The 13,425-nt window shown below is 38.7% G+C and overlaps 1 protein-coding gene across 2 annotated transcripts in view; it reads right to left on the bottom strand.

The window, feature by feature from the left end:
• Positions 1-13,425, bottom strand: part of CDYL (chromodomain Y like) — a 144,124-nt gene that overhangs the window by 12,123 nt on the left and 118,576 nt on the right. Inside the window, exons 3-5 of one of the 2 annotated variants that reach the window (XM_045841758.1) lie at positions 7,757-8,013; positions 6,124-6,296; positions 727-937 (exon numbers count right to left, since the gene is read on the bottom strand). In XM_045841758.1, the coding sequence (XP_045697714.1) occupies positions 727-937; positions 6,124-6,296; positions 7,757-8,013 (641 nt within the window). The remainder of the gene's footprint in view (positions 1-726; positions 938-6,123; positions 6,297-7,756; positions 8,014-13,425) is intronic. The other variant, XM_045841759.1, reaches the window with a different exon arrangement.

Raw genomic sequence — 13,425 nt, 5'->3', positions numbered from 1 at the left:
AGATAAACTTCATGAACCAACCCCTCTGCTACCTTGAAACTTTTCTTCTGGAGCTTCCTCTCCTCTCTCAGCCTTCATGAAACTGAAGAGTGTTAGGGCTTTACTCTGGATTGGGCTTCAGCTTAAAGGAATGTTATGGCTGGTTTGATCTTTTATCCAGAACCCACTAAACTTCCTACACATTAGTAATAAGTCTATTTTGACTTTTTGTCATTCATATGTTCACTGAAGTGGCCCCGTTAATTTCCTTCTAGAACTTTTCATTTGCATTCACAACTTGGCCAACTGGTGGAAGAGATCTGGGGTTTCAGCATGCCTTGCTTAATTTTTATCTTCTGATCTAAAGTGAGACTCGTGACTCTTCCTTTCACTTAAAAGAGTAGCTTTTAGGGAACAAAACACTTTTCAAGTGCAAACTCTGTCGTATGGGTATTCACTAACAGTGGATATCAGTGTTAATTATGAGAAGATCTAGATTCCTCACTGAATAAGGTCCTTCTCTAGGAAATGATGTAAAACAGTGCCAATAAATGTTCTATGAATTAATATGAAAATCTTGTGTGATTTCATAAATTAAGAGTGTAAGTTAATGAACAAGAACTGAATTACAAGTGTGTTTGATGAAAAGTCCCCACAGAATGACACACTGTATATATTCAGAAAACCAATAACCAAAGATTTCTTCAGGAAGTTTCTACAATTATTTTTTAAAAAAGAGGTACTCACAGATGCTCCTCCCATAATCTTGGGAAACATAACGGTGGAACAGCCATCTGGACTCTGTCCGAAGGTAGTATAGGGTGTTTGAAACCAAGCCTTTTCATTGGCCCAAACCACATCACAAAGAGGCAATATGGATGCTCCTAGTCCAATGGCTGGGCCATTTACTGCTACAATAATAGGCTTCTTAAACTGAATGAAAGTATTCACGAAGTTTCTAAAATGAAAGATAAATGGGGAATTACTTAAAATATTATGTAGTTGAGCAACAAAAAAAATCCACTGTTACAGAATTCTATTTACCAAGATGAAAACTCCGTGGAAATAATTTTGAGTTGAGATTCGTTGAAGGCCTTCCCTATGTGTTATAAAGGCTTAACGACACACTGGCTGCCACATCAGAAGTGGCTGTTGCCATAGGACTTATGTGAAGACCACAAATAATATACATACAGCCAGAGGCTGCTCTTGTATCTGCAGCAGGGCTCTATGACCAATATGTCTGTTTTCTCAGCCTTCCTTCCTTAAAGACATAAGAAGCCCAACAAACACCAGGAGTTTCAGAAGACCAATCTAGAAGCTCTTCCAGAGAAAACCTGGCACAGGGCATACTATTAACATGGCTCAGTTTTGAACAAAGACTAGAGGATTGGGGACAGGAACCACAGGGTTGGGATCTGAACTTGATATGTGATTTTAGACAGCTCACGGGTTATTTAGAAACAGATATTTCCTGAATTTATACAGAACTAGAATGAATGCGCTGGGGGATGCAAAGACAAGAAGCTTACAGGCTGGTTTAAAATACAAGATTCAAATAAGAGCAGAAATCACAGACACCATTTTGTATTCCACTGAGTGCTGCAGAATACAATTACAGCAGGGTTTCAAAGGAGAGCAAGACTGAGGGTAGGGTGGCCTTCACAGAGTATGTGGATTTCTATAAAACCGAGCCAAGACTGTTTTTAGATTTGTTTTAGGATTCCGGGTGCTTTTTAATTTAGGCTAGATTGGTGCCACCTCATACTGGGAATGTGCATCTTCTATTCCCCACTAGAATCCCATTTTATGCTCAGAGGTTGCTTCAGTTATGCTTTAACATGATGAAGAAAAGGAAAAATACACACCAAAATAAATACCAAATAATTCCTTTGAGGCAGCCTCAATTCTAGATTAGAATTACAGAATTCTAAATTCTATCTTTGGTACCAAAAATCAAAAATAACAATCTGGGTGCTCTCTACCATCCAGAAATTTAAAAGCTAGAGCAATCTTCAGATTACCTTTGAAAACTGTGATTTGGCATCTTAATGCCACCCTCCCACCCCCTGCCCCCAGACATAACGGTCACATTTGCTTTTTTGGAGGAGGGCAGTTGGGGTGGTAGTGGTGTGTAACAGGGGAAAGGAAGGACTACAAAATATGGCAGTTTGCAAATCTAGCTCCAGGAACTGTTCTCAAAGGAGCCCATAGCCATAGACCTCAGCCTGGCCCTTGAGGTCCACCAAGGTTTGCTGGAGCTTTACATTTAGTGAAAATAAACTCATGTGAATGAATGAGTTGCACTAAGACTTTATAAATGAGAGAGCCTGAGGTACTGGTATAAAGATCACAATGGCTTTTAATGATACAAAGAGAGGCATACAACCTTTTAAATAGGGGCTTGGAATAATTGTAGACAACCTACAGAAATACATCAGTTTCACCACCTTTTGAGGATTTTGGGTCAGTATACATGACGGAAATATATTTTCTCTACTTAGTTACTGATGACTTTGACAAGAAAACTGCTGAATTAATTTCCACAATATAAGGTACATTCATTTTCAAAGAATGTCCACTTTCATTTGCCTCATATAAAACATCTGGAAACCACGAATGGGATGGTTGATTAACATGGAAAAAAAGAAATAAAAATAGTGTAATAAATTTGATAGAGAAATGGTAAAAGGAATTAATTATGCCACATAGCAGTGTTTTCTCTCATTTTACATGTTTGGGTAAAAGAAAAAAGTTTGCTTCTAAAATAGATATCACAAAATCAAAGCTTGTATTTTTAAAAGCTGGAGAAATATTCTTGGAGCTGTGTTTTCTCTCCCCCTAACCCAAATGATTCTATTTTAATTTTTCTGGGAATGATAACTTAATCCGAAAGCACCACTGTTTCTGAGAAGGGTATACATTAGCCAGCGCCCTCTGGAGTGAAGGCCATTTGCCCTTTCCAGAGAACACAGCCTGACCATTCTGGAGTGTGAGCTCTGACATGCCAGAAATGAGCATGGTCCAGAGAAAACTGGTTTTGTTTAAGAACACACAAACAAAACAAAACTTTATAAAAATGGTTTTCTGTTTGGTATAAACTTCCCAGAGTCACAAAAGCTTAGTCAGGTGTGCTCTATGAAGCCACCCCACTACCAGAGGTAGGGAGGTGGGAGCTGTCTTCAGGCCTGGGGATGAAGCTCTCAGAAGGCCAGCATTCAGAGAACCTGTTCTCTTTTCTTTTACAAGTTATTTTAAAACTTAAAATTGAGACTCATGAACATTTAAATGTGCTCAATGCAACATACTGAATTTAAATTCAGCTACCTTTGACTTATCTGCAAACTGAGTTAAAGGCTGTACCAGGTATGGCAGAAAAGAAAGACTTTATTTGCCACAAGTGAGTTTTAAAAGACATAATAAAACAAAATCAAAATTCTATCCATTCTTCTGAAGAACATTTATGACTTTACAGACATCACCAAAAAGTTAGAAAATCACATAAAAACGATACTCTAAGACTTGTTTGGGGGAAATGAGACAACTAGAATCTGATGTTGTAATAGTTCACTACTGTGTCTCACCTGAGCTCTCCCTCATTTTGAATATATTATATAAAGTAGGACTAAATGGAGAAATCAGGTTCTAGGGACATGTTTACTCACTGGCCTTGTTCTCTCCCCCAGTCTGTCATCATCTCACTTTGTATTGGCAGAAGATGCCTCCCTTCTGGGGAGAAAAGGCACCTTGTCTTTCAGTTCTTGAAGACTTTTATCACTAATGTGTTAAATATTTTTATTATAACTTATTTGCAAACTGGTTATCACCAACAATTTCAGTGACAGCATTAGCGGCAATAGATTCCTGACATAGGTAATGTTTAAATCTAATCTTATTCCTACTTTTCTTTTGGAAACTTGCTACAATTCTTTGCCCTGAAGTTCTAAGAAATCAAGATAAGATACCACAAAAACAAAACACATACAAAGCAATAACAGCTTCATGTGTATAAGTCAATCTTATACATATAAAACAATTTAAATGCAAATAAGTAAAAGTTAAGTGAACCTGGTGTAACTAATTCTTTTTAGGATTCTGCCAAAGTACATTAAGAAAAAGCCACATCGACAAAAATATATTCATTTAAAGAAGAACCAGGTTTCCCTAAAGTGGGATTTGGCTTTTCCCGAGAACATGAATTCAGTTTCTGTGGGCAGTAAGGAAGAGTGGCACAGGAGTGGGAGGGTTAGAAGAAAATATGGGAATGGGTAGCTGATGAAAATAAACATTTCAAGTTACCTAGTTCAACAAATGAGATCACTCTTGAGGTTATCTTTCCTCTCCTTTTCCTAATCTCAGCAATTCAAGCCTCAGTCACTGTCAAGGGCAATTCAACCCTGGAGAAATGGGCCAGGACTAGGGTTGAGGCACACTCAAAATTTAAAGTGCGTCAGGAAATGCCTACAGGGTGAACTGAGCCAGGATTGAGAAGGCACTGGCTGGCAAATTCTGTTTTCTTATCATAGCAGGTCTCCCCAAATCATAGTATTATGTGTAAAGTCAGTGTGCTCTTACAGAAAACATACAATCATAATATGAGGCATGTTTTGTACCAGAAAAATTAGATATATGTAGTTCACCCTGAAAGGATGGAATGGACTTAATTATTTAGGAGACTAGAAAAGATACTTGAAATGAAATTATAAAACTTCAAAGTAGTTTTGATAAACAACTACTATATGATAGTCTAAAAAATGGTAACATTAAAAAAAATTAAGGAACAGATAATGCCGTGTATGCATGTATGTATAGTATGAAAAGACAATTAAATTTGGAAATCATTAAGAATGTTACAAAAGCTCAAAGCAATGCCCAAGGTCTGGTGATCTATAAGAGAGAGATGCCCCAACCTGCTCCAGGCTGACCAACAGGGGAAAAAGTACCTCCACTGATTCTGACGTGCATCTTTAAATGTTTTAGGGGACCATAAAGCTGTGCCCGCAAGGTCACTGCTTAGGAACTCAGCTATGTGGGGCCCAATAATTATCAAAAGAGACTCAACTTTAACTCTCCCACACAACCTAGGGATTTTGGAGATGATCCACCCAACTTTATTGCCATTTTGCAAATCTGTGATTCTGTAAGTTTTCATCTTCCTATAAATTACAGAGGTCCTTAGGGATATATCATTTCAGAGAGGTGTGTAGGGAAGTACGAGGGTCTTCTGGTTGATGACTGGGCTTCATTTGATAAAATCCATCTCTGAAAAATTAGGTATTTTAAACTATACATATAGTGATTAGTATGAGAAGTGAGGGATATAAACAAAATATATACCTAGACATGCTTAAAACAGAATTATGTAGTTCTAGGAAAACTTTTTTCAGCTGTTCAGATATCACAGTGGAAAAATCTCAAAACGAAAATATCTGAAGTTATATTGTTAAATGAAAAAAACAAAAAACAAAAAAAAAACAAGTTGCAAGACAATACCGTATAATCCCATTTAACAGAACTAAAAATAAATCTTTATTATTTGTACATGTATTAATACATATTTGAAAATGTTTAGAAAAAAAGATTTGGGAAGACATAAAAATGAACTGTGGGTAAGGAGGTGAGACAGGGAACTTTTACTTTTTACTCTGTTATATAGTTTTGTATGTAGTTGAAACTCAGGATAAATTTGAACAAGAATGTATACTGCTTGTACTAAAAACAAAAAATTTTTCATGTAATGTTATGAAACTGGTTCATCATAAGCCTAGTCAATTGATTTCAGAGTCAAGCAAATGGTTACATTATTATGTGAAAGAGAATACATCTTTATTTAAAGGGTGAAGACAGAACACACTCATTCCACAAATAATGTGGTTATATGCTATTGTATAGTCTAATCGTTAAACTTCCCCTGAGCACTTCACTGGGTTTGAGCCAGCCTTGAAATCAGTTATTTGCTCAAGGCAAGTTGTTATTTATGCAAGGCCCACAGAAAAGACAGATGATTTAATTAATTTTACTGCTTGTGTTTCTCAGTGGAAAAACATTTCATTCACAAGGCTTATGTAGGCCTATTCCACCAGCCATTGGTACACTAAAAGCAAAACACTCTAAGCAAGTTTTAAAAATACCATTTATGCATACCTGATAGCTTCTGCCATTTTAGTGCTTTCTCTTTTTCTGTCATCTGTTAAACGCCGTATAAAATAAATAAAGTCGAGACCACAGCAGAAGACACTGCCCACGGCGCTGAGCAGCACAAGCTTGCTGTCGTCAGCAGCAGCTGTGCTCAGGGCGCTTTGGACTTCTTTCATTACCTGAAAGTCACCAAAAGTTAAAGTGGCAAAGAGTATTTTTGATACAGAATTCTAAAAGCATTTCGTTATGGAATAACCTGGATTCTACAGAAAGTGCATTTATAGTCTAATATTGTTCCCTGTGTATCTACCATAATTTAAAATTCACAAATTTCTTATTTCTGTAACCAGAGATTAGGAATGGAAGGCTGAGAATATGACTATATAATTATGAATAGAGTATAATTAGAAAGATGTGTGGATCTATTACCTTAATATTCTAATCATTGTGGCTCTCAGTGGATAAGGCGAGTTACACCTTACAAGGGTTGGCAAAAATCAGTTTATAGTTGTGAGTATGGAAAAGTTTATTCTTGTATTACTGTTAATAACTGTATTACATATTTGGATTAAAACTGTAAACCTGCTTTTGCCCACCCCTGTATATTCACTAGATATTTCTACACTTTGGACAGCAGGTGGCACATTCAATCAGTTGAAAGAAACTAGTTCAGTTCCCTGCACTTTTTTGTTGTTCAATACCAATCACCATATGTGAGACAGAAATCCCAATAGTTTGGTGCATAAGTGCATTAGGTGCAAATACATGAAAACAGAAGCATTCAGGATGGGCAGTTACTCTGAAGTATTAACTCATGAAGAGGCTCTGCAGTCTAAAAATGGAATGGGAGCCAGCCTAAAACACATTTGTCATGTGACCCTGGCTAGAAATTCAAACTTGATGTAGTCTGGTTTTCTTGTTTAGGGAAAAAAGTTGACCTGTCTGCTCAGGAAATGGAGAAAAATTACTAGAACTTAAAATTTTAAGTAAGGTACAGTGCAGGTTCAAATACTTCTGATTTAAGATGTGTCAATTAGTTTTTGAACCTTTACAAGTACTAGTTTCCTTTGATCCTTGAAAGTGAACTTTAGCAGGTACTATTAGCAACAAAATCACTGTAGCTTTAATTTCCACTACCATGCTGAAGACTGACTGGGAATGATGGTAAAATATTCTGAAGGGACTGAGACCTATGGTATTTTAATCTTGTCCAAACAAAGAACACTTGGAAAATCTGAGGAGAGCTAAAGAAAAGCATGTGCACACACACATTTTACATATAATTTCAGGGAGGCTGGAATCTCCTGGAGGCCCCGCACACCCTCAGGTTAAGAGCTTGCAACCTGGAGGCACAATTACCGTCTCCTCCATGCGGAACCCTGGTTCCTGTCACAGCCCACACCCTTGAGGAATGAAGATGGACACTGGACACATGCATACTGCCCCAACTTCACTGCAGTCATACGTGTTAAAAGGACCAAGACTGCCACACTTCACCTTTGCTTCCTACCTCTTGGTAGTTACTGTGAGACAGCCCAGAAAGAGAGTTAGGAAAAGCACAAAAAGCGCCAATCTGGCAGAGCAGGCCTTTGAGAAACAGGATGCAGATGCACAAATCAGCCCAAGGAACATTTCTCACCTCTGGATTTAGTGAGTTATTCTCTGATGATTTTGTTGATAACAAGATGTGGGTGAAGCCATCCTGCTTTCTGACGACAATATCTCTGTATCTGTAGGCACTTTCTGTTTGCCTCACACTGAAACGCAACCGCTTGTCAAAAGGCTGGTCTCTTCGGTCGTCAAGAAATTTCCTTTTCCCGGCTGCCCCTCCTGTAACAGATGTCTGTATGTTGGTTGTTCCATTGGCTGTTAATGCATCCATAAATGGAGATGTACCTGCCAAGAGTTTGAAATCACAGTGGTCTCTGATGTCTTGCTACTACTTTTGCTCCCTAGTGTTGTCTCTGAATTAGGTAAAAATGTTCCTCACAAACTCAGAATTTAATGTTTTCATGTAAGAATGTTAAAAATCAGAACCCTTGGTAAGTCTTCTTTTAAAAAAGGCATTTGTTTGACATCAAAGTCTGACAAGGAAATCACCCTCTTGTATTTTGCCTAAAAAATACAGATGAAAAGTTACTTGCTGAAAAGAAGCTACAAAATTTGAGACTTTTGAGGAATGGAATTAAAAGAGAATGGGTCTCATTAAGAGTACCTATTCCAGACTTGAGAGGGTGAAAGAAAAAAGAAAACGGATTCAAGAAAACACCTTCTTATTAGAGCTGAGGCTGCCTGGTATTTTCTTTTCTGAATGCAAGATTGATTTGTGCAGACACATGAGGCAACCATTCACTTCTGAGGGGCCCTACCATGTGGTGCCATGGCCACCACTGCAGACCATTGCCTCCAGGTGAGGCACACAAGATACCCAGCAGTTCCTTCTGATGTCCTGGGATGTGACTACTCATGATGTCTGTCCACGGATCCTAGTTCTAGATTTTCAAACACCCTTTAAATAGCTAAAGACTGCTCTTTACTGGAAAAAAAAAAGTTTTGCTAATGTTCCCCACCTATGTCAGCTCCTCAATATCAAATCTGATTGCTGTTTTTCTATCCGTTTAAAAAATATAAGCGTCCTGAATTTAATATTTATTATGATAAAGTTAAGAGTTTTATTTAGTGTTTCCTAGGGTTATCAAGAAATGTCAGGGTAAGAACTTAAGTATTACATAAATAATTATCCTCCTATTTCATATGAATTGTCTACATATTATCTAACCAGGTAATGAGTACAGAGGGCCTTTGAGTTGAGGAAAAAAGGGAAAAGAAATGTATGAAAACGGGACCAGGCTAATTAATAAAATTAGTGATGCAGAAGATCTCTGAGGGGAAGAACATAATAAAATATGAGTTGGAAACACTTCCTCGAAAGTGAAAGAAAACAAGCCAAGGCCACCAGAGAAGACTTAAAACGGACATTTAAGAGATGTCCAATAATCTCCTAGATAAGACAATCTGACTTGGATTCAATTAGCAGAAACACCTTATGCTTTTAATTTTTTGAAAAACTGGAAGACATTCTAATACATGCACACAGTTCAAGAATCTAAAAATATATAAAGATACATGGTGAAAGGCCTGCATCACCCCTCTCCTTCCCCCAGGGTGCCATCTGCCCAGGGTCCTCTACCTTCCAATTAGTCCCTTGTCTAGTTTCCAGGTTCCTTTGAGTGTCTTTATGTATAGTGGACTCCGAGAAAAATATTCATTTGATGTGAATTCGTAAATGTTCTCCAACCTCTTCTACTCTCAGATACCCACCTCTAATCTGCTTGCGTTCTCAGTACTATTCTGTTTTCATGTCCATCACAGCCTGACCTGGTCTACAAGTATACTTGCCGCCTCCACTCTCCCCTTTATCCGCCATTCTTCAACCCATTCTAATTTGGAGCTACAGCTGCCATGACCAGACAACGTCTTGAGTACAAAGAAATGGATTGTGGATGATTATGTACCAGAGCATAGGTGCCAGCCAAGGAGACAAGGGGTTGGAGATAAGTACTTGGGAATTGGTACCCAGAAATGATGGTTGAATTGTGAGTAGGAACATCAAAGGGAAGAGCGAGGAATGGGCCTTCTGGGGAGAGCCATATGCAAGGTCAGGAGGCAACAGAGAAGCAGGAAGGCAACAGTAGGCTTCCACAAAGAAGAAAATGCCATGGCAATGGGATGTGGCATATACCATAGAGAGATAAAGGAGAAAGTGGGGTGGGGGAGAGACAAAGGGAGGAGATTAGGGGTCATTTAATAAACTTGGGCGAGTTGTTTCACTAGAGTGCTAAGGGTAAAAGCCAGACTACAGAATTCAGAAAGACAGATAAAAGTTGTTAAATAAAACCCATAAATGTTCAAATCAAGAATTTGTTGAAATGCTATCTGAAGGGACAGAGAAATACAACTGCAGCTGAGTGGACACTGATATTTAGGTGATGGCTGACAATAATGACTTCCCTGACTAAAAAGAGATCACATCGGGAAGAGTCCTGCACAGATGGAAGTGGAAAGTCATATAACGTGGGGGTGAAGGGTGACATGAAAAAGGTGAAATGACTGGAGACAGGCTGGAGGATCTGGCTTTCTTGAGAAGAAGGGTTTCTTGCACACTACACATGCAGTGGGCTAATAACAAGTTAGAGCTGTTTGGGTCTTTTAGTGCCCACTGGCTTTGGATCAGTCCCTTCCACCCCTATACTGTTCTTGCTTCCCAGTGTCAAGTAATTTCTTTTCCTATTTCAAAAAGCCGCACATTCCTTAACTCTCCAAATAATTTTCCTTGTGGATTCCTTCCATGGAAACAGGATTCCTAGGCTATGAGGTCTATGTAGCCTTTATATGAGTCGAAAACCCCAACATTTTCTTTGAGCCTATGGAGCTATCCATGGTTCTGCAAATTTAAAAATGGATTCATATCAGCTCATGCTGACCAGAATTGAACCTGGCTTTCATTTCTCTGTTAAAACTGGTGTCATTGTGGTCCTTGATGATTTCAGACCCTATGATCTTGCTACACCTACCCCAATATAACTCCTGGGACACCCTCTATCCACCTCTAGGGCCATGTAACTTCTAACTGTGGCCTACTTAGGTAAAGAACTGTTCACAGCAGTATTGTGTCTTGGAATCTGACTGCCAACACGACACTAGGTTCTACCCCCCGGCCCCCCACCCCATTCATTTATGCCCTTTGGCCCCTCACTTACGACAATCCAGCCACAGCATTCTTTCACAATCCATCCAGCTTGGTGCTCACCTCACGGCCTTTATACTTGCTCTTCACTCTGCCTAGAATGTCCTTGCCCTAGAGGGTCACATGGATCATTCCTTTTGCTCATCTGGTAGCAGGTCAAATGCCACCCCCTCAGAGAAGCCTTCTTGAACCACCTACCTAATGCGTGACCCTCCACCCAATTACTGTTTCACATTGCCCCTGTTTGTGTTTTTGTAGTGCTCCTCACCAAAGTTATTTTTTTCTCATTTGGTTTTATTTATAGTATATATTATAATACTCCACACAGCTCCATGAAAGCAGGATGCCTGTTTCATTCACTAATCTATCCCTAGTGCTTATAATGTGCAGTATTTACTAAATATGGTCCCTTCTGTAAAGGGACCATAAAGTACTTTTGGTTCAGCTCCCTCAACTCAGAGGTGAGAAGGTAAGCAAGCGGTCTGCCGCATGTCACACTGACTGCCTCACACCAATCTGGGGACAGCCAGCTGCTGTACTACAGAGCAGAATCAACTGCTATTGACTGAACTTAAAAGGCAAACATTGAGATATGGGGCAAAATAGCCTCACAATTTAAACTGTGAGAATTTAGTGTGGCTCACCAGACCAACAGCTCCAATGAAAACACAGAAGTAACAGTTGTTTCAATGAACTGATAGTTCCTTAAAGATTTGAATTCAGAGACAGTATACTAAATGCTTTCCTAGGATTTACTGGCATAAAACTCAGCTACATGAAAAATAAAAACAAATTTCAGGGTCTCTGCTAAAAAGTGAGTTTTCTTTTTAACATGGTTGAGAGCAAAAAAAAAAAAACAAAAAACACCCCCCCCCCAAATGTATTGTTAACCTGTTAAAATTCACTGCTTTAAAAGCATCTCTCTAAAATGATGTGGTTTCTGCGTTCAGCCACAAGGGGGAAACATATCTGGATCTCCTCACTTGCCAGTGAGAACTGGAAAACTAACAACATCCAAGAAACAACCATTTCAGACATAAGACAACAGGCAGTAGAGGACCATGCTCCCACAGCGAAGGGGAACAAACCAGGAGAGCCCCACAACCCACTGGCTTGCTGCTTGGAGGCTATTTCCACACTGCAGGTGCCAAGAAGAGAACCTAGACACAGCTGGGCAAATGCTGCACTGAGAACACACACTGGACGTTAAGGGGACCAGCAAGCTGTAATTTGTGGGACAGGGTATTGAAAAGGAGGGAGATGCATAGAAAGTTCCAGAACTGCCTAGGGATGCACTAGAGGTAAGCACCATCTGAGCATGCAGAGGGTTAAGTCCACACAGCTTGGCTGGCAGAGAACAATTACTGGTAAATTGAATAACTCAAGAGTTAACAAAGCCTGGAAGCCCTAAACAGCTCGAGTGGAAAGACTTCAACGAATACCTGATGCTTTGGGTAGAGACCCCAGAAGAGGTACTAGCTAGATTATAAAGTGTACCTGAGAACGGCACTAATAAAGCTTAAAAATAAGCCTTCAGAGTGTCAAATCAATATGCAGGCAACAATTGGCTGCCAAAACAAAGCTAAGACTTTTAAAAGCATACAATAAAATCCAGCATCCCAACATGTAAAAGTCACAACACTTAGCAATCAAAACTTGCTAGATATGCAAGGAAGTAGGAAAATCATAACCGAGATCAAATCAGTTAATAGAAAGAGACCTAAAATGAGAGATGAAGGAATTACTAGAAAAGGACATTTCTACAACTATTATAAATAACCTCAATGTGTTCAAGGATTTAAAGGAAAACATAAACAAGAAGAAATGAAAGATTAGAAATAAATATTTCACTGGCTACATTTAACAGGTTGGATACAACAGGAAAAAAAGATCAGAACTTGAAAACATATCTGTGGACTCTATGCACAGTGAAGAACAGAGTGAAAGGAGCAATTACAGTAAGTAAAGCCCAAGAGCTTTGGGGGATAACATCATGCTGTCTAGCATATGTGTAATTTGAGGCTGAGAAAAGGTTTTTACACACAAGGTGTTTGTGTATAAAAACATCTGTAGAAAATAATGGCTTCAAGTTTTCCATATTTGTTGAAAACCAGAAGCCCATGCACCCAAGAAGCTTAACAAATACCAATCAGGACAAACACAAAGAAAACCAAACCATGGCACATCATAATCAATCTGCTGAAAGCTAGTGAGGAACACAATCTTCAAAGCAGGGAGAGGAAAAAGACGTAATAGCCACGACAACATAAAAACTGTGTATTTATACCTTTGAAAGCATATAAAATAGAAGAAAAAGGAGGGGCATCTTTAAGGTGCATGAAGGAAGAGATGTCATCATAGACATATGGTATATATGTAGCATTAATATCTTTCAAAAAGAAAGAAGTAAAAACTTTTCCAGACAAAAGCTGAGAGAATTTGTAGCCAGCAAAGCTGCAGTACAAGAAATATTAAAGGAAGTTCTAAGGACAAAATGGTTATCAGACAGAAGCTTGGATATATACAAAGCAGTAAAGAGCAGCAGAATTGGTAAATATATG

This window comes from Phyllostomus hastatus, unplaced genomic scaffold (genome assembly GCF_019186645.2).
Source record: "Phyllostomus hastatus isolate PE091 unplaced genomic scaffold, TTU_PhHast_1.1 phas_contig_37, whole genome shotgun sequence".
NCBI lineage: Eukaryota > Metazoa > Chordata > Mammalia > Chiroptera > Phyllostomidae > Phyllostomus > Phyllostomus hastatus.
The sequence above is the reverse complement of the archived record's forward strand: the minus strand, read 5'-3'. Positions and strand labels throughout refer to the sequence as shown.